Raw genomic sequence first — 22,448 nt, 5'->3', positions numbered from 1 at the left:
CTTGTTGTGAAATGAAGAAACAAAATATTTAATAAATAAAATATAACTGGTTTTCCAAGGAAAGCAGTAAAAAAAATTAATAATAACTAAACAATTTAAATTGATTTGAAGTGTACTTAAGGTGTATGTTCGTATTGATTTGTCTGATACATAGGGCCGGTTTTACAATGCATTTTTTAATTAAAATTAAGTCTAATTTAAGGCTTTGCGTTTCACCAACAATTTTTTGAGCAAATCTTAAGTTCAACTTAAGTTAAACTTAAGTCGCGGCCATCGGCGACTAAATGTAAACTAAGTCGCAATACAGCTGATTTAGCAAACAGATGTTTATGATCAATTTTAATTGAGAAGCAAAACAATGGGTCATATGCATAAAACTAATGAATACTATTTTCAATAGCAATCACTTTAAAGCTTCAAAATCGGTATGCATAAAAGCAATGCGCTGTATAGTAACCACTACTTGAGTTTTCTACTTCAATTTCGAAAAAGTATATGCTTGGAATAGAAATGCATAAAAATTGTAATCACTTAAAAAAATAAGTGTTTGCTATTTAAGTCGCCAATATTTTCGACTTAAGTTGAACTTAAGTTGCACTTTAGTTTTTGATGAAAAAGTGGTCGATGAAACGCAAAATCTTAAGTTCAACTTAAAAATGCATTGTAATACTGGCCCTAAATATCTCAAAAACTAGAAGGCTCCCGCACTTTTAATCCCCGAATCGGGGGTCTAAATTTCAAAGTCCACCTTTTTGCGTATACGTTGCTAGCTGCGTTTCAGTGATCGCAGATAAAGATTTCATTTATTATTTTAGATTATTTTGATAAAAAAAGTCCCTCTAATCCCACATCGATGTGATGCTGATAGAAATCTGGATCAATTTGGGATCAACTCTGTTTGTTTTGTTTCATAATTACTTAAGACAATTTTTATTTGATAGCACTGACAAATTATTATATTACCAAAAAAAAAATTTTCGGTTATGGTTAACTCCGAACTGGGGGAACTCCGGGTAATGGTTAGTCAAACTTGGGTGTGCTTAATTAACTATCTGTGCAGATACGCTGGCAGGCATTGGGGTTTGAATAACTATACACTTAAAGCTTAAACAGACGGCAGCGTTGATCCGGATTAACTCAGACTTGATCAGGATCAACGCTGCCGTCTGTTTATGCTTTCACTATACTATACTGGGACTTAATCCGGATCAACTGCAGTTAATTCCCGAGTTGATCCGGATCAACGCTGCCGTCAGTTTAAGCTCTAATAAACCTTTTTGAGTACTCCTCGGGGGTAAAATCTGATCAGGGTTGAAAATGAGAAGGAGCATGCATTTTGTTGATTCATAGTTGTATACAAAATTACTGTGGTATGAAAGGGAGCAACAACCGTACTATGGCAGAGGGGCACAAGTCATGACTGTGTAATAGTGCTTACGCGTAAAATCATATTTAGCGCATTTAGCTCTAAATACTACTCTAAATGTATATTTATCCATACAAAATTCGTCACCTAAATGCAACTAAGTGCAACTCCATTTTTGCATTAAGAATCTAAATGCTAAAAGCAACCCTGTGATCTTCCAGAATTTCCACGATTCGAACATGGTTTAATGAGAAAAAGTGGCGACATTGCTTTTTCGAGTATACAGTGGCTAGCTGCGTTTCAGTGATCGCCGATCGAGATTTCATTTATTATTTTACATTATTTGGATAAAGAAAAGTTAAGCAAATTCAACATCGATTTGTTAATTTGTGATCAACTCTAATTAAGTGAGGAAATTTTAATGGACAGCACCGACAAATGAATATATACATGAACAAATATTCGTTTATGTTTAAAACAATTCATGTTTTTGGTTTTGGTTTAAAAATTTTGTTTTCCTTTTCAGTAGGTTTTTTTGCACATTATCTTCTTGCTTGAAAATTGATCGTAACAGATACGGATCTGAATAAGCGACTGGAACACGGCTGTTTGTCAAAAGCATACGATTTCGAACTCGCGTAAATGTTAATTTGCTAAATGCGATAGCATGAACGCTCTTCGAAATTTTGCTGATACGCGGTTTTGCACTTTAAACGACGATGTGTATACATACAAACGTGCATTCAAATATACATATATACATATGCAGGTACTCGTACCCGTCATGCGTCGCTTTATTTATTTTTTCCCCTTCCCTATACTACCTATATCTTCCTTCTCACTCATGTAACGTTTTCAGTTTTAAAAATTTCACTCTCCATTTTTGCGATACCGCCGCCTAAGAAATTTCACTTCAAAAAGATGTTCGAAAGTGCTTAATGTTACATTTTAAATGCAGCAAAAACGGCGCATTATACTTGCTTCAACAACCTCATTCGATGCGCATGGTACAAATTTGTCGCCCGGTTATCAAGGTCGGTGTTAAGGCCCGTCCACATACAACTTTGGCGTTGCGTACGCTTAGCAGAGAATACTTTGGTCACTAAATTAACATATTAGCGGCAGATAAATCAAAATTTTACATCAATAATTGCATTAAAAACTATACTTCTTGTCCGCATTTGATTTAAAAAGAAAATTGAATCACATAATTTTGATTATTTAGAACAGCTGACGAACGACGCGTGCGAAAAGTTGAGAGTTGGCCATCTTTCTGCGTTGTGTTGGCGTTGGCGGTGCCCAACTTTGGTTATATGGAGACTTTCATTTAAATGCATGTATTCATAGTCAGCTGTCGAAGCGACGCCAACGCCAACGCAACGCCAAAGTTGTATGTAAACAAACTTTTGTTTGCCAAATTAAATGGCGGCTACTTAATTTGCTCGGAGGTGGTTATGTCGAGTTTGGCAAAAGGTTCCACGTTCAGTATGGTTTTCATGGCTATTACCAACACGAAATGAGAATTTCAGATGTACATAACGCGCACAATTAATATATTTTTTATGATATCGTATAGGCAATTAACCGTGCCCTAATCTTTGAAGCTCCTACAGCATAAATTCAGTTCTCTGGCTTTCGGTATTACGACAATTTTTGTGTATATGACACCACCGAATTTGCTGCAGTTTGTCCAAACAAAATTAGTTTGCTGTGAGAGTCGAAAAACTCGCTCTCTTCGAGTATGCTGCAACAACAATTGCACGCAGTTTGCCAAACAAAATTTCTGCATAACACCGACCTAAGACAAAAGAACATAGTGACGCGACAAAAAAAAGAGCGACAAGACATTCTCGGATAATAACGAAGAAAGAGACAAGAAACGTCAAAACATAGCGAAACAACCGTCAGCTCAGAAAGCAACGAAAACATTTTTTTTTTTTGTTTTCGTCGATATGCTCTTTGTCGCTTTCTTCGCATTTCGCTTCACTATGTGAATTTCAGTGCATTTAAAGTTTTTGAGGCGTTGTTTACTATCAATCGAGAACAGTAAAAATCGGCAAAACCAAAGTAATGGTTTGCTGTATGCGCCACCATCTGTTCATTGAGGGCCATTTACATAAGACATTCCTCGCTTTGCTTGACAGTTAAAACTTTGACAATAAAGGGTGAAACGCAGAAGGTATGCTACAATTAACGCTTTGACAGCTTTTGNCCGTCAGAGGCAACATGTAATTTTTAATTTTTGTCTTGGTTTTTATTAATTTCGAAAAAGCATTTGAGAAGTGAAGAACAAAAGCGTGTACAAACGAAAAAATATAACAACAATGCCATTGTTAATATGTTGGAGTAGTTTTGTGCTACTCTGATGTAATGCAGGGATGGAGTATATGGTCAATGGTAATTGGACCATATTTTTTATATGAATTGTGGTTAATTTTGGAGTACTCTTTGGTGCTANATATGGTCAATGGTAATTGGACCATATTTTTTATATGAATTGTGGTTAATTTTGGGTACTCTTTGGTGCTTAGGGAGTACTCTTTACACGCATGCATGGAGTATTCGCGATTTTTGCAGGGTATTTGCCAAAGCAAAGAACTATCAAGCAAAGCGAAGAAAGTTGTATGTGAATCAGCCTTTACAGCGTGTACGAGCAGCTTTGAGCGATAAAAGATATTGACGCCCTTGAGAACAGAGCATAATCATTCACAATTTCAGCAAAAAACTTTATTGGCAAATATAAAANGCCTTTACAGCGTGTACGAGCAGCTTTGAGCGATAAAAGATATTGACGCCGCTTGAGAACAGAGCATAATCATTCACAATTTCAGCAAAAAACTTTATTGGCAAATATAAATATAAATAGAAGATAGTAACAAAAAGTGCAACACTGCACTCGTTCTCTTTGTTCTTTTCAACTTCTTCGCAGACGAGAATTTGTGTTGAGCGTACATTTCGGTGATTTAGTGAATTTCGCAGTTAAAATTTTTGCTAAATCTGTAAATTTTTGGGAAGAGGTATCGTCAATTACTGTGTTTTGCAAAAGATAAACAAGGCCTTTGGTCTATATTTGTTAGCGTGGAGCTGGTATCGCTGGATATCTGTGTGGCAAAAGCAAATTTTAATATATAGTTTGCAAGACGCATAAGTGCACGGGGTGGATAAGTGGTGATTGGGAAGTAGTGGNGTATCGCTGGATATCTGTGTGGCAAAAGCAAATTTTAATATATAGTTTGCGAGACGCATAAGTGCATGGGAGGATAAGTGGTGATTGGGAAGTAGTGAAAGGAGCGAAGGAGTTAATTATGCATATATATTTTTAGTAACAGGGAAAAAACGTGCTGGGGATCGAATTTTCAATAGTTATAGCCATGTGGGGGTTCTTAGAATATTGTATTTTCGTCATGTTTAGCGCTTGCATTCTCTATACAGTGCATTAACATTTTTCTGGATTAGTTTTGTAGTTTATAAAAAGATGCTTGCGCATATAAAATGTACTAAATTCATTGGATCGTGTACATACATTCATGCATAAATACATATACATTTAATGAGATGGTTCTTGATTGCATTTCTTTGTAGATTCTTTACGTTTTCAAGATTCTCTGGGGCGTTAAGCTCGATCATCGCCAGTGCTTACTTTGACATTGACCTTGCGAGTGTCTCCAAGATAAGGACATCAACCGGCCGCATTGACAGAGTAGAAATTGATGGACAAAATCTTTAGCTCTTAATAGCAAAAGTAAAGAACTTGGTGCCGTGGAGCTAAGTGAAAAGGATTGCTGGCTTATTGTTGTGTTGTGGACGCCAGCCGCCCGATGTCTTCAAGTTCACCAACAGCTGAGCAAAACTCGCCTGCAGAGCCACCAGCAGCCAAAAAGCGCAAGCTGCTCGCGCCTACCGGTGGCGCTCCCAACGCAAACACCCCCACCACGAGCCCCACTAATAGAAATACTCAGGGCAATAACAACACTGACAACGGCGACGATAACCGCATTTACGAAAGTGGTGTGGAAGGAATCGAAGTTGACGTACCGAAGAAACCAACCGTGCCATCCCATTCGGTTTCGTTAAGTGACGCTATAGCTGGCTCTGTCGGCAGTACTTGTGCTGGTGGGAAAAGTAGCACCGAAAGCGATAGCACCAGTTCATCGTCGGTAGTGAAGAAAGGAAGCGGTCAAAGCGGAGTTTTTGTTTCTGATTCGGGTGAATGCGCTGTGACGGATGTAAGATCTGAGGAATCAAATAATTCATTGGAGTTAAAAGAAAAAATTTCGAAGGGAAATATTTTGGCAACAACTTCAGCGTCCGTTAGCGCCGTAAACGCCAACGTTAATAACTCGAACTCAAACGGGACTAAATCTAATATCGGAGTAGTGTACGGAAGAAATAACCAAATGGCTGGTGGTAATCCGACAGGCGACCCTCGTTCGCGCGGTGCTTCTGACATCGACGAGTCTTTATACTCGCGCCAATTGTATGTACTTGGCCATGATGCAATGCGTCGAATGGCAAATTCTGACATATTATTGTCAGGTATTGGCGGTCTCGGACTGGAGATAGCTAAGAATGTAATTTTGGGAGGTGTGAAATCGATCACGCTGCATGACAAGGCAAATTGCACCGTAAGTACAAAAACCAAACAGTATTTTTGCCTTATATGTGCCTATATACATGAATATACATATTAACATTTAAATGTGATTTATCAAAACCTGTTTTTGAAATATAAATCCGTAACGATGGTATGCACATACTTTTGCATTGCAATCACGATGCAATTATGTATAATCTTAAGATGACCGGAGGAAAAATCAATAATTGTTCTTCCTCTTTCTGCCTTGGTCTACTTTAGAAAAATTTTGTTCGGGTGTATCGTTTGTATTTATTTTACCGCCGTTTTACGACGTTTTACTTCCAGCGTAATAAAAGCGAGTCAACTTATGGAAATCAAATTTGTGAAGTTGAACATTTACTATAATTTGCACTGTCATGTCCAGTTCTAGGTTGATATTCTTTCATATACTATAAAAGTTTGAAAACAATTGCATGGTGAAATCGAAGGAGACTGACTCGTTTTCTTTATATCAAAACTTAAAATTGTCGAGGGAAATTCATAGATGTACATACATATGTGTGTGTGTAAGTATGGATTTTAAGTTCAAGATAATATGTATGTATTATAGAATTCTTTGAAATAGTAGTGCTTAAATAATAGTTGTCAATCAAGCCTTTAGTTAATACTTTGTTAGGAATCTTAGAAAATTAGTTTTTGTTCGTTTAGCTTTTAATTAATATTAGCAAACCAGCGAAAAATATTTCATAAAAGAATAAGAAGTGGTTGAAAAGCAAGTTGATGATTCATTGTCACTAAGTTTTGCCAATGCGCAAGGCGTAAGAGTGAAATAGCTATGTAGCTTATCGGGGTCAACCGCCCTTCGATAATGCGCAAGAGAAGTGCGGATACGCGATTTCAACATACACTTGCACTTATGCAGCATGCATATGTATCAGGGTAGCCAACTCGTTTTTGAGAATTCCCGATTTCGAAAATAAAATTCCCCGATTTTAATTTAATTTAATTTATTTATTAATGCTTTGCCCGAAATTCCGTAAAACTCCCCACCCATGAATATCTTATACAAAAAAATGTATGTATTGTATTTTGATGTATTGCTGGTAATTCTTTTTATTTTATTTTTAAATACATATCGTCGCTCCCAACGAAGAGTAGCACATCTCAAATTACCGTGGAAGACTAGCACGTTTCACTATTCGCGTCGAAGACTAGCACATTTCATTATTCGCGTCGAAAAGTAGCACATTTCAGATTCTCGCGTGGAAGACTAGCACATTTCACTAATCGCGTGGAAGACTAGCACATTTCAGATTTTTGCGTGGAAGACTAGCACATTTCGTTATTTGCGTGGAAGACTAGCACATTTCAGATTTTTGCGTGGAAGACTAGCACATTTCAGATTTTCGCGTGGAAGAGTAGCATATTTCAGATTGTTAAGCCGCGAAAACTGCACGTCTCCGGTTTAAAGTAAATCATAAAAGCATAATATATATTGAAAATTCAAACGTTTATTCTATATTTCTTTAATTGTATTATGAAAATCATGAAATTCAGACGGTATATACCGTTTACTAATCATTTGTTGAATATCATCCACTTTTCTTTTTTTTAAAGGTATTTTTCCCTTGTAAGCTTTAGGCAATTCACAGTGTTTCATGGTTGACCATTGAACATTTTTTTTCATTAGGTTCAACTTCTCCTCGCTTTGCATAAAGTCGTATTTTACTGCCATGTCTACTTGATTTTTGCTATTTTTTATTGTAATTTTCCGTACATGTGATATCTTAATTTTTTGCCAATGAAAATATTTGGACAGTTCTTCGAAGGAAAATATTTCATTTGCGTTTGCGTTGTTGAAAATTTGTTGAGTTTTTTTAGTATTCTCCTGGGCTTTAAACTTGGGCCAATATGGATTTTTTTAAGAGAATTAACTTTATTTTAATTGAAGGTTTTTTAAGTAAATAAATAAACATAACATAAATAATATCACTTTGAAACGGGGTGCTCTTGATATGATACTGTATGTATATGTTTTTTCGTATTTATTTATAAATAAAGATTCCCTGAGAAAGACGCGAATGTCGAAAGGTGTAGGAGGAAAAATAAACGTTTATTTTACTTGTAATAACCGGCCAAAAGGCTCCATATACAACACTAAACTTTCAGCATGACCGAAGAAAAATAATTATAGTATAAACATACATATTTATGTAACTTTTTTTTTTTAACGGCTGCTACAACCTTATATGAACTGCCTTGCGTATCCCTCTTCCACACAAAAATCTGAAATGTGCTAGTCTTCCAGGCAAATAACGAAATGTGCTACTCTTCCACGCAAAAATCTGAAATGTGCTACTTTTCGACGCGAATAATGAAATGTGCTAGTCTTCCACGCTAATAGTGAAATGTGCTAGTCTTCCACGCGAATAGTGAAATGTGCTACTCTTCGTAGGGACCGACGATATGTAAAACTCATCTATGTATTCATAAACCAAAACAAACTTTTATTAAGTTTGTTAACAAAGATTAAAAAACGTACATATAGCACGTTTAATAATATAGGGATGTAACTAAAAATTTACGTTTTTTAGATTTCATTACGCAATTAATAAAATTGATAAGTAGAAAATGTCCAGGCAACAGATAACCAAACTTCCCAAACATGGCAAAGATATGTCTTTCCATCTGATTGAGTTTTCGCACAAGATTGAAATTTTCAAATACTTCGTTATATTATTAAACATGCGATATAACATTGACATACATACAGCGCTCGAAAAAAATTTAGTCGCACCAAATTTTGACAAGTTTTCACAAGTTTTTTTTTGTTATTTAATTTGAGTTATTTTTAAGAACATAGTTCATTCTTTAACAATCACCGTTTAAATCCAAGTTTCAAACTTTGTGCAATTTCAACAAACTTTCGTACAATTTCGAGCTTTTTAATTAGATTTTGTACAAAAATTTTGAGTATGTAATCTTGTAGCCCACTCAATTCAAGTACCTAAAAATTTTTGTTTTAGAATTTTTTTCGCGAAGGTCTTGCGGTTTTCTTCCATATAAAATAAATTGTGTTTATGCGTTATATGAAAGCAAATGCTACAAAGACAATTCTAAAAAATTAACGGTAATTTTTAGCTAAACTATATTATAGTAGAATTGAAAACATGCTACAAAACTGCATACGGCTCATTCCGAGGTGACGGGTGAGACATTTCAACTTACATATTTTTAATCATTATGAAATGAGTAATGCAAAAACGAAAATTTTTTTACACCAGATTCCTCACAAAAAACAGATCATCCCCCACTAACCATATGACTAGGTAAAAACATAACAAGGTAAAACTATTCGAGAGGTAGTTTGACGTTTGCCAGCAATAAAATTTAAAAATTCAAACTCAAACTCATACACAATTTCCAATTTTCAATCTGAAACAACAACAATTGCGAACAATTTCAGTTTTTTATCTCAATTTTGTATGATCTTAAGATGCTGGCAAACGTCATGGTACAATAATTACAGGCATGATAAAAAAATAGGAAGGTAGAACCGCTGAGAGGAATTTTTCAAATTCTTGACGTTTGCAAGCAATTTAATTTTAAAATTTTATACACAAACTCACACACACATTCCCATTTTCAATCTCAAACAACAACAACTTTGAACAATTCTTCTTTTTACTCTCAATTTTATGTGATTTTAAAATGTTGGCAAACTTCAAAAAAAAATCATGGCCGACGAATTGAGAGAACGGTTTTACCTTACTATGTTTTTATCATGGTTTTTATCATGACCTTGGTAATGTTTTTCATGATAAAAAAAAAGAAAGGTAGAACCGCTGAGAGGCGGGGTTGTGTGTTAAAACAGAAAAATACTTGGAGTTATAAAAACTTTGGTTATGTAAGAGTTAAAAAAAATAGTAACTCGCGAATTTTCTGCTTTCTGAAATTAAAAAATTATACAACAGGCATGCAAATCTTTAAGCGCTGTTATAAAATTTTTTCTGAAATTTATTTGTGTTTCTTGCTGTGATCTTAAATTTTAGTCGTGGTAAATAAAATCTTAAAAAGTGAGTTGTTTGACATTTGGAGAAGTGTTGCTGAAACTTCTAAAAGGCAACAAGGTGTCCGTGATTATGTGATTAGTAAATTGAAAGAAATATCTGATGAAAATGCTCGTTCCGAAGTAAATAAAATAAATTAAGTAAATGACTTTAGATTCGTAATCAGCAACCCAGAAAACCCCCAGATACCCAGTTACATAGAAATCTACCGATTTTTTTTTTAATTTTCGTCCGCCATATTGGATCCGCCATTTTGAATTTTTGGTAAATGACTTTAGATATGTAATCAGCGACCCAGAAAACCCCCAGATACCCAGTTTCATAGAAATCTACCGATTTTTTTTATTTTCGTCCGCCATATTGGATCCGCCATTTTGAATTTTTGATAAGTGACTTCAGATTCGTAATCAGCGACCCAAAAGTCCCCTAGGTAAGAAGTGGTGTAAAAATCCATCAACGAGTATTTGTTTAAGAAGTTTCGTCCAGCTAGATTTGCTATCCGAACCACTGTGCGACCGTGCAGCGCAATACGGGCCCTCGAAATTATTTGGCTAATATGTTGCATTTGACTGATGTCACATTACGGAATATCCTGGTCTGAAACACCGTGCAGATTGTTGGAGGAACCAGGAGTTGTTGGCGGCGGCGTGTGGGCGGTGGTGCATTTGTGTCTGTTGTATGGTATGTAGTGGTTGTGGTGCGGTCTATAGTGTGGTGTGTTAGTCGCGATACGGGGGGTGAGGGAGGAGTGGGGTCTACCTTGGGTCTGTAGCATCTGACGCGCTTGCTGTTGCTGCCTGTTGGTAGGTGGCTGCAATGAGGGCGCTGTTGTCTGCGTCAGCGGTGCTCTACAGCATGGGGCACTGTAGTTCGTGCGAAGTGACACCAGCCAAGGCATGAGGTGCATTTGACCGATGTCACGTTCCGGTATATTCTGCTTTAGCATACGGAACATGTGGTGTGTGCAACCAGGAGCTGCTGGTTGGCTCGCACGCGCGAGTTAGACGGGCCGGTAGACTGTGGGGGAGGGGCGTTGGGAGGTTTGCTGCTGCCCAGAGGAGCTTCTCGGAGCCGTGCAGGCTCTTCGGGTGTTGGGTGCATTGCGCGAGCGGGTAGCCGTGGAGGCTGATTGTGCCGTTTGGCTTGAGCAGCAGGGAGCCACATAGCTTGTGGTCCCCTCCCGATGAGACCTAAGACCAGAGCAGGTTCTTAGGTGACTCCATCCGTTGCAAGAACCACCACCTCTTTACATGCCAGCTCAATCCGACTCAGCTAACACCCCTCTCCCTCTGGTCCGAGCCCATCGAAACAGCTCGTTTCCTGGGCCTCCCGTTAGTTGAGCTTGACGAAAATGATTGTACGTAGACCCGAAAAGGCGGGGCTTAGTAGTGCCACTACAACAACAACAACTGAGGTGGAGTTGTACTGTAGTCGATACCAGCCCTGAGCAGAAGAATACTTTGCAAATGTAGCCCTATGGACGAACCACGTCTGAGTTATTTCACCGACCTAAACGGGGTTAGATCGATGAAACAACAGTCCTTGGTCGGATAAGACCCGAGTCATTCCGGTACGTACAGCCGGCTGTCGTGGTAATGGTGGCATACATTAAAGATGTAGCGCACGAGTCAATATATTTGGTAAACTAGTATTTATTGTCCGATTTCGTTCATATTTAGAAAGCTTCTTTTAAAAATATTTTTTGAATGTTAGTGAATTTTTGTTAACCCAACAAACATTTAGCTTAGAGAACGATTAGAAAACCACTCGAATTCTAATGTGTTTCTCTAAGGTAGAAGTCGATTAGAGAAACTGTTGAGACTTATAGCATTCTTTAAAAAAAGGGGACATAGTTCTCAATATCGAGAAAGAGGTTAGATATATAGTCCTTTTCAAACGTTGAATTCTAATTGGTTTCTAATGTCTAGTGTTTTTCTAATCATTCTCTAATAGACATAACATAGTTCTCTAACCTGATTAAATCCAGCAATAATGTACAGACGTGTAAGTTTCAATTCTCTATTTAATTGTTCATTGATTTTTATTCTAGATTCGTGATTTGGCTTCCCAATTTTATCTAACCGAGTCGGATGTAGGTCGAAATCGGGCACAAGCTTCATGCAACCAATTAGCTGAGCTTAACAGTTATGTTCGCACTACAGCATACACAGGAGAATTGACTGAAGAATTCATGAAACAGTTTCGTGTTATTGTATTGACAGCATCTGATGACGCCGAACAGCGTCGCATAGCAAAATTTGCTCATGATAATGCCATTGCATTGATCATAGCTGAGACTCATGGACTCTTTGCTAAAATCTTTTGTGACTTTGGAGAAAACTTCACTATTTATGATCAGGATGGTGCTCAGCCGATTTCCACCATGATAGCTAGCATTACACGTGATTCTCAGGGAGTGATAACTTGCTTGGATGAAACCCGTCATGGCTTAAATGATGGAGACTATGTAACTTTCAGCGAAGTACAAGGAATGACTGAGTTAAATGGCTGTGAGCCGATCAAAATAAGCGTATTAGGTCCGTACACATTTAGCATTGGTGACACCAGCCAATTTGGTGAATACATTTCCGGTGGCATAGCTACACAAGTAAAGATGCCGAAAGTTGTGAATTTCAAATCGCTTCAGGAATCTGAAAAAGAACCCGAATTTTTAATTTCTGACTTTGCTAAATTTGACCATCCAATTTCGCTACACATTGCGTTCGCAGCATTACACAAATATGTCGAACAAGTCGGACAGCCACCACGTCCCTGGAATGAGGAAGACGCTCAGATTTTTTTGCAAATGTGCAAGTCAGTAAATGCCGATATCAATGACAATGTGGTGTTGTTGTTTGCGAAGACATGTGCCGGAAACACTTGTCCTATCGATGCGGCAATTGGCGGCTTCGTAGCACAAGAGGTCCTTAAAGCGTGCACGGGCAAGTTCACACCTATCTACCAATGGTTGTACTATGATGCTATTGAGTGTATTCCCACCGAGGGAGTTGAGGAGGCAGATGCTCAACCTGTGGGCTCACGTTATGATGCACAGATTGCAATTTTCGGAAAGAATTTCCAAGAGAAATTGGGCGACGCCAGGTGAGGAAATAGCTTAAACCAGTGTTGACAAAAAGTTAATATGGGTAATAATTAAAAATTATGGTTTAAAAGCTAATCGCGGTAATGATTAAAATTAATCAATAATATTAATGACTAAAATTTTTGATGTTGTCGCGGCTAATTTGTGATCTTAATCATCGGTGTTGGGGTTAAGAATTATTTTATTTAATCATTAAATGTTAATCCCAATGAAAAAAATATATGATTGAATAGTCCTGTTTGGTCGAATGTAAAACTAAACACCAGTAACAACTACATTTTTGCATATGATGCCTTTATAAATAATATACATAATATTTTTCACTTCATTACATTTATTAAACAAATTCATTAGCACAATAAGGTCTAAAAGCTCTTTTATAGTACAAAAGTAATTATAAAGCGCAAAAATAAAGCAACGAAAGAAACACAATAAATAAAAAATAAATAAAAAATGAGAAATTAAAAATAAAAAAATAAAAGAAAAGTAAAATGCAACTACTCCTAAGACCAAAAACTAACGTTATTATCTAAATAAAACCACAATGAGACAAACGTAAACATATGTATATTAAAAATTAATTATAATTCATATTAATGCACGAATCGCTTTAGATATAGCTGATTAATTAATCACCGTATCTGCTAATGATTGAAATTTAAACATTAATACAAAATAAATTTTTTAATAATTTTTACTATTACTTATTTAGTCAAAATTAATTTAACCATTATTAAATCTAATCCGATTACACTTAATCAAACTAACTAATTCATTATAAAACCTATATATGTACCATATTTGAACTTTTCTTCTAGATACTTCATTGTCGGAGCTGGAGCCATCGGCTGCGAATTGCTTAAAAATTTCGCAATGATTGGAGTTGGCTCAGGCCAAGGGGAAATCGTTATAACCGACATGGATTTGATCGAAAAGTCGAATTTAAATCGCCAATTCCTGTTTCGACCACATGATGTGCAGAAGCCAAAGGCAAAGACCGCTGCAAATGCCATTAAGAAAATGAATCCTAACATTAAAGTCACTGCGTATGAATTGCGTGTTGGGCCCGAAACCGAAAAAGTTTTCTCAGAAGAGTTCTTTGGCAAATTGGACGGCGTTGCTAACGCTTTAGACAACGTAGATGCTCGTATTTATATGGATCGCAAATGTGTATTCAACCGTTTGCCATTGGTGGAATCGGGCACTTTGGGCACAATGGGAAATGTGCAAGTGATTGTACCATTTTTAACTGAATCTTATAGTTCGTCACAAGATCCCCCAGAAAAGAGTATCCCTATATGTACGTTGAAAAATTTCCCGAATGCAATTGAACATACATTGCAATGGGCTCGTGACATGTTTGAAGGTGTATTTACGCAATCGCCAGAGAATGCTGCACAATACCTATCTGATGCAAACTTCATTGAACGCATCATAAAATTGCAGGGTATTCGACCGTTGGAGATCTTGGAATCAGTTAAGGTGATTATAGTGTGAAAAATACAAGAAATACAGACTTAAATATCGCCACCATTTCTGTCACTACTTTTAGAAAGCTTTAGTCGACGAAAGGTCCAACAACTTTCTGGATTGCGTCAAATGGGCACGAAATCATTGGGAAGAGCACTATGCTAATCAAATTAAACAATTGCTGTTCAATTTTCCACCAGATCAAATCACCTCAAGTGGACAACCATTTTGGTCGGGCCCGAAGCGCTGTCCTCAACCCCTGGTATTCGATATTAATGATGATCTACATTTCGATTATATATATGCAGCCGCTAACCTACGTGCGGAGATGTACGGGATCGAACAAGTGCGTGATAGGCAGCAAATAGCACTTCTCGTTAACGATATTACGGTAAGTCGAGTGCAGCCAAATACTATTTATAACTTATTATGGTGAGTAGCTTCATTTCTATTCGATTTTGAAGAATGGTGTAATCTGAAGTAAAGTGAAAATCAAAATTATGCCACATTTTATACAATTATATGAAAAATCTACTTATTTTTATACCCGAGCACTTTGTTTCGATTCACTTGAAAATTTTAATTATATTTTTTAACACTTAGTATGCTGTGTCCTCGATGTCAATGTATGAAGAAAAACCCTGACTAGATGTTGTAGAGGCATTTTAAATAATTGCAAAGAATCAAATGAATTGTCTGACTAGCAAATTAGGAAAACACCCAATTCTAAACACGTTCCATTGGGTTTAAATTTAGTAAATAGGACGACCGCTAAAAAAATTAACGCCAAAATTTAAAAAAAATTAAAAATAAAAATCAAACTACTTTCATGCTTTAAAATAACACTGTCTAGGTTACTCAAAACGAACAAACCCAAATAATTATGAAGAACTTTGAGGAAGACAGTACTAGTCCAGATGGTCTTAGGTTTTTTAAAGAGGGTTAAAGTTTTAACAGTTTCGCCGAAATTGCAATAAATTTATCGAAAGTATCATATATAAACCGATTTCGAACAAAATTTGTGTCAGTCGTAGACTAGCATTCTCCGGGTACGTTACTACGTCGACTGCGTTCTTGCTTTTCTTTTGTGTATACTCGGTCTTTCGTTTTACAATAACCAACCACCGTACACCAACTTTGGGGACAGCATGTTTGCCCCCTTAGCAAGCAACCAGACCAAATCGGAAAAATAAACGTGTATCAATTTTAATTTAATGATTTTCTCTTCCTTTGAAAATCTCAAAATAAAAGAACCCTTGTCCATTACTCGTGCTCTGCCGTTCAAAGGTCGCTTCAAGTAATCAATAAGGATATTCAAATCAAGTTTGATTTTGTTATTCCGCCCACCAGAAACCATCGACATCTCCTGGCATAAGGTAAACATTAGGGAATACTTGCTTAATTCCCTATTTGCCAAGTTTGCTGTCTACCCCGCATTCGAACACCGACTGTCTGCGGATCAACTGCGACGAAAACATACCTTTAACTTCAATAAGTATCCAAAGTTCCGTCAGCAGAAAGAAATATCAAAAATTTAAACAAAACACAAATGTACATTTTAACAAGGAAAATAAGTTTACACCGCTCATTTCGCTAAGGCATCCATACTTTTGCCTTTCGCGGGCATTGTAGCCAGCAACAATAATGAATCCCTTTCTGACTCTAAACACTTCCATAAAACAACCACATCGCCATAAAGTAACCCCCAAATTAATAACAGTTTAGAACTTTCTGGCACTAAACCAACATCTACTACACATTTTCAGCTTATCCGCTACGAATTTCCCTACCACTTCTAATATAAATTCTCCCTAAGATAATCTTATGATCCTTCTCCAAATGTTTCACCCATCACTCACATCACACAAAAACTTATTGAAAAATAACTATTTCGTCACACCCCAATGTGTTAAATCCTTCCGAGCTCCCGCTCAGCCATCCTTACCAGGTTCACGAATATCAAATATACGCCGATGATGTACTATTATATTCAAAAAGCAGTGATCAAATTGCTGGTATGAGATCCTTCTCCGACATTCCCTCGCTAATATCTGGCCATCAATTGCATTACACCCTTGTTCAGTTTCAATAACGTAAATAATACACGGTCCTTACTCTGTAGTTCGAATCGATAGTAAAATTGTTCGAATTCGAACGATTGGTACTATAAAAGAGTTAGGCGTTCGAATATAACTTCTTTTCGATTCGAACTTCAGAGTAAGGGCCAAGAAACCCTTAAGGCCGGATCACACGATTGTCGCATTCGCCAATTATTGCCTTAATTTATGTCCCAATCGTCCATACATATCCTGGATTACATTAGTCCACATCTCTGCTTCGAAAATAGGTTTTCTGCCAGAATTCCAGACGGAAGCGACTGGGTAAACCGCTCGGACTTAGATTCAGGATCTACCGCTATCTGAACTGAACTACGCTCAGCGAACTCTGCGCTCGATGCAGGCGTTCCCCTGTCTTCGAGTAAGCACCGACTGAAATCTATGTTCATTAAATTACCCAACGAACGTTGGCCGAAAGAATCAACATGTTCTGTTACAAAACAGATCTGGTCATTTATAAACGGAAAACGATCTTAAACTCTTATACAAATCGACCGCCCATTATTAGATTATTATTAGTTGTCGGTGTAATTACCGGACACTCTAATGGGAGCGCATGCTTGGCGAAGGGGTTATCCCGCTAACGATTTCTGTCGTGCCTGCAGCGACGAGGAGGAGGTGGAGAGTGTAGCACACTATCTCTGCCACTGATAATATCGATGGTTTATTAGGGTGACCCGTTAAATGGAAAAGGGGTACACAAATATTTAATTTACACATATTATATTGAATGGATTTAAAAGCTAAAAAAATACAACTTATCATTTATTTTTTAACTAAATGAAGTTTATGACTATTGAAAAGGGGAGATTACGACTTCAATCTATAAGAAATATTAGAAAATTTAAAATAAAACAAAGTTTTAGACCACAATTTGCTTTTGCAGGTTAACGTGAATGAAAAAGGAACTTTACTTGCTACTTACCTGACCTCTTAACTGCAGTTAAGCTTTTGATGGAAATAGGCTATAAGGAGTATTAGAAAATTTAATGCACTCGCCTCACGACTTGTCCAAGCCTTAAATAAGTTTATTAAAATTTTTAACTATTTTTTTTTTGTTGAGGTTATTACTAATTTTTTTCGTACAAAAAAATTGTCGAACATACATGTATGGATGAAAATCCATGAAAAAATTGCCAAAAATAAACTTAAACTTAAACTTAAACTTTTCTAGAAATTCTTATTAAAAAGCTTGTAAGTTAGAAGAAACTTTAGAATTTTCATAATTTTTGCACAATTTTTTAAACTTCGACCTATTTGGTTTATATTAGAGGATGCACTATACTTAAAACAATAAACATTAAATAACAAAAATTGCCAAAATTTTAAAAATGTCCCGTCCCTATTAATTTGTTCACCAATATACATGTGGATATTATTATTTTTTTCATACTAAAAATTTGTCGCACATACATTTACAATACATGTATGGAAGAAAAACCGTAAAAAAATTGCCAAAAATCAACTAAAACTTTATTTTTCCAGAAATTTTTATTATTTAGATGAAATTTTGAAGAATTTTCATAATTTTGTGCACAAATTTTAATTTTGATCTGTTCGGTTTTTATTAGAAGATGCACTATATTTAAAACAATAGACATTAAATAAAAAAAAATTGCATTTTTGAATTTGATCTCAATAACAAAGCCTTTTATTTTTATATATGTACGAGGATTTATAATATTTTTGTAATATTAATTCCTTTGACATTCAAATAATTGAACCGTTTGAACCGAACCGCGGTTCAGAAATAAACCGGTTCTTGAGTCGGTACAAGCTTTTTCTGATTGGTTCGAACCACTGAACCGAATCGTCTCGTTTTTTTGGAGTAGTTTGCAGCCTTGCTTGCAAGTTTTTCTAAATTTTTTTGCGACATTAAACATTGTCGTTAATTTTAATTCATATAAATAAAAACCCTCTGAATCGCTCTTAACCACACTTTGCAAATTGCCTATCAGCTGGAAGCAGTTTTTGTTTCAAGTTGATAGGCAATTTGTTTTCAGAAAATTTTGTGTTTAATAAGGCATGAAAAAAATTAAGACAACCCCTACGAGTGACAATTCATACGTGTGAGCAAATTGAAAGCAATTGCTTGAACGCAAAATATCGCTTGTTTTGTTATCCTTGGACGTTTACGATCAAGAACTTGCTTTTAAATTGCAATACATTCACACTTTTAATAACACACTCGCACTTTACAACTTGACCCTCGACTTGATATCACGTTTTCCTTTCAAATCGTGCCAAGTCAAACAGCTGATCACACCTAGTCTGTTCCAGTACTCCAGAATTTAGTAAAAAAATGTGTATGTGTACGAAGCGAGAATTTTAAGTTGTTTCGTTGACGACGGCTTCTTGAAACGAAAATTGACTATCCAATTGAATGCAGCCTACGTCACAGTCAATTCAAATGAATTTTGACAATCAGTATGTGTGATCAACTTGGAAGCAAGTTCTTCATCATGATTCAATTATTCATCATGATTCAATTATTCATTATTGAATCATGGTTCTTCATTATGTTTTTTTTCACAAACAAATTTGTGGTTGCCAGATACCTCACCGGATTTTTATAGGTTTCTCCAAACCGATTGAAACCTGATTCTGTGCTTGAAAAGCTTTTGGTCTCGTTCCTTTCCTTGTCAAAATAACGGTTGCGGTTTCGGTTTCATTCCTTGATGAAAACGCTCGCAAGTACACTACCTCCCAAGTATAGTGGAAGTATTATGGAGAACACAACTATTTTAATCACTATATCTCAGAAATGGTAATTATCTGGAACAAAGTGTAATAACGGTTTTTATGGATAATTACATGATCTACACTTTTTTCTTTCCTATTTTGATGATAAAACCGTTTGGCTGAAAATTGCATAAACGCGATTTATGTGACTATTGACCTTGAATACTTTTTTTTGCAGTTGCGGATTTGATGGAGACATTTTACATTTCTTTTATAAGAGTTCGCAACATTCGTACCAATTTTTCAGCTTTATGCTGATTATTGCATCCTTGAATGTAATAATATCGACCATAATAGTTGCGTTCCAGATGCTTCACGATATTCACGATTTGCATGAACAGCTGTTTTCTTCATTAATAAACCTTATGGATGGTGGTCACCTGGAACGACTTCCTGTAAAAACCTGCAAATCGTATATCATCTAGAACGCAACTATTATGTGAACTGTTTGCGAGTGGTGTGGAAGTAATTTTTTACCGTTATTTTTAAATTAATTTAGGACAAATATTAATACTGTGTCCAAATGGTATGGTCGCGGTGGGTGTATGTAACTACTAGGAAAATAAGATTTAATGGAATTTTCTTTTTTCAAATATTCAGGTTCCGGAATTCAAGCCACGATCTGGCGTAAAAATTGAGACCAACGAAAGTGCTGCCGCCGCTGCAGCCAACAATTACGACAGTTCAGACGTAGATCAAGACCGAGTAAACAAGATTTTAACTGAGCTACAGGCACTTCGGGAAAGCAAAACTCCACTTGTTGTCAAACCATTGGAATTCGAAAAAGACGACGATAATAATTTGCATATGGACTTTATAGTTGCAGCATCCAACCTGCGTGCCGCCAATTACAAGATTCCCCCAGCTGATCGTCACAAGTCTAAACTGATTGCTGGAAAAATTATTCCAGCTATTGCCACAACTACATCACTAGTGTCCGGCTTAGCTGTTCTAGAAGTCATGAAATTAATTTTAGGGTAATTAAACGTTAAGTGATTTCCATATTTGATTTTAAAACATATTTGCTTTCTTTCTTTAGACATAAAGCTATGGATAAATTTAAAAATGCTTTTGCAAATTTGGCTTTGCCTTTCATTGCATTCTCGGAGCCTATGCCTGCCGCGAAGAATTCATACTATGGCAAAGAATGGACGCTGTGGGATCGCTTTGAAGTTGCTGGAGAGCTAACACTGCAGGAATTTCTTGACTACTTCGATAAAAAGGAGAAGCTTCAGATTACAATGTTGTCGCAGGGCGTCTCAATGCTTTACTCGTTCTTCATGCCAAAAGCTAAATGTGCGGAGCGTTTGCCTCTGCCCATGACTGAAGTCGTGCGGCGTGTTTCAAGGAAACGTATTGATTCACACGAACGCTCTTTGGTATTTGAGATTTGCTGTAACGACGAAGATGGGGAAGATGTGGAAGTGCCGTATGTGCGATATACTCTACCCTAAAAACGGTTATTGGTGATACAACAAAAGTACTGAGCGAGCAAAAATCGCTGCCCTTTCATTGTAATACATATACATCTTTGGTTTATTATTAATTCAAATAATTAAATACGAATTAATTTTATAATTATAGGAAGGAGTTATTTTATGTGTCCCTCCATTATAATTTTAATACTTTTCCATTACGATATGGTTCAAAAATTAAAATAATTCAGCGAATGATATATTTACGAAAAAATATGTATGTATATGCACGGAAGACTTTGTATTAAATAAAAGAAAAATAAATATTTGTAGCAGTTCGACTGCGTTTTTCATCAGTAATGAATAAAAATTTTCTGTTTCAAGTACAACCATACATACATACCGCGAAGTTCCTTTATTAGTAAAATTATTTATAATAAGAAAGCAATTTTAGAGGCGAATTCTTTTGAGAACTCAAAATATTCGAGGGAATGATGGGAGATTTCGTCAGAGACGATTTTCGACGTACTCATTTAATGCCAATGCAACGAGAAAGAGTTATATTCAGACTCAGTGATTGCCGTGTCGAGTGCAAGCCTTTTTTTGAGAGTCGAGTCGTATCGAAAGTTGCATTGCATTGCCTAACATTTTGACTCGACTAATGGATAGTTTTCGATGATTTTCGCCGTTTATTTATTTTGGCACGACAGTAGACAATGCCAATGTTGTCGAGTCGTTCAATTTAGTCTAATTGTCGACTTTCGCAATGAGGCTGATTAATATTTTGGGGGCTTGGACGAGTGGCAGGGACTTGCTTTTCCACAAAACGCCAGCTTGTTCCTCTTAAGAATGTTGCAGATTTTTTAATTGCTAACATGTCCAATGGTTACACGATCGTGTATCCAAAGGTGTTGTATGGTTGTATGAATATGCATATTCCCCCCAAACATTTAGTGTCATTAAGGAGCCTCTACTCTCGCTCAGTTAAGAGTCGGAAGAGTCCCTTCTTCTGAAGGTCGACTTATATGAGGCTCATTCCATCTCAAATCACCCAGGCCGGGGAAAGTGAATTTAAGTTTGCGATAAAAGTCACAGGGATTGTTCCTTGAACAATTTAACGAGACACGTATTTTTTCTTTTTGCTCAGAAATGCGAATTTTTCGAATAATGAATTTTTTTCTTTTTGAGTACGGACGCTTCTTTTTTCCTCTCTTAATAGCAACTTTTGATGAAATCGCTTATAACTGCCGCAAAAAAGCAAGGATTTTAACGATTTTTTTTTTAATTGCAGATATTGATCTACTGAATCGATCTAGTGAACTAAACATCAGTAATTTAATTAATAATTAATTATTGTTTATAAACAAAAATTTTTTTTTGTAAATTTTTTTTTTTTCAAATTGCCACATCTCACATTTTTTTCTCAAACTTTTTTGTCTATAAGGGAATAGTATAAACTATTTTCAATACGAGTAGCAATATGCTAAAATTCGTCGTTTTCGAGTTATGATTTTTTTTCTTAAAATGCACTTATATAATGCTAGCAGATTTTCGTGCCAGTTGAGGACGCAAAAATTGTTGCACATTTT

General features: G+C 36.2%; 1 protein-coding gene across 3 annotated transcripts; it reads left to right on the top strand.

Moving 5' to 3' along the window:
* Positions 1-4,270: 4,270 nt before the first annotated feature.
* Positions 4,271-21,248, top strand: Uba1 (ubiquitin-like activating enzyme 1). Of its 3 annotated transcripts, none has more exons than XM_017612906.1 (7): positions 4,271-4,365; positions 4,949-5,991; positions 12,063-13,114; positions 13,934-14,597; positions 14,668-14,976; positions 20,045-20,421; positions 20,484-21,248. In XM_017612906.1, exons 2-7 carry the CDS (start codon positions 5,185-5,187, stop codon positions 20,896-20,898), a joined length of 3,624 nt encoding a protein of 1,207 aa, XP_017468395.1. In that variant the 5' UTR covers positions 4,271-4,365; positions 4,949-5,184; the 3' UTR covers positions 20,899-21,248. The 3 variants fall into 3 exon arrangements, with proteins under 3 accessions (XP_017468395.1, XP_017468394.1, XP_017468396.1); XM_017612905.1 differs by having other exon boundaries at positions 4,278-4,383; XM_017612907.1 differs by having other exon boundaries at positions 4,298-4,383; positions 4,967-5,991.
* The last annotated feature ends 1,200 nt before the right edge of the window (positions 21,249-22,448 follow it).

Source organism: Rhagoletis zephyria, unplaced genomic scaffold (genome assembly GCF_001687245.7).
Source record: "Rhagoletis zephyria isolate East Lansing unplaced genomic scaffold, Rhagoletis_zephyria_1.1 Rzeph_scaffold_00586, whole genome shotgun sequence".
Lineage (NCBI taxonomy): Eukaryota > Metazoa > Arthropoda > Insecta > Diptera > Tephritidae > Rhagoletis > Rhagoletis zephyria.
Note: the sequence above shows the minus strand (reverse complement) of the source record. Positions and strands in the feature narration are given on the sequence as shown.

Excerpts from the sequence above, each read along its gene's own strand:
- Uba1 (XM_017612906.1), top strand. The coding sequence starts at position 5,185 with ATGTCTTCAAGTTCACCAACAGCTGAGCAAAACTCGCCTGCAGAGCCA. Across the intron at positions 5,992-12,062 it reads ATGACAAGGCAAATTGCACC|ATTCGTGATTTGGCTTCCCA; the intron begins GTAAGTACAAAA and ends TTTTTATTCTAG. Across the intron at positions 13,115-13,933 it reads GAGAAATTGGGCGACGCCAG|ATACTTCATTGTCGGAGCTG; the intron begins GTGAGGAAATAG and ends CTTTTCTTCTAG.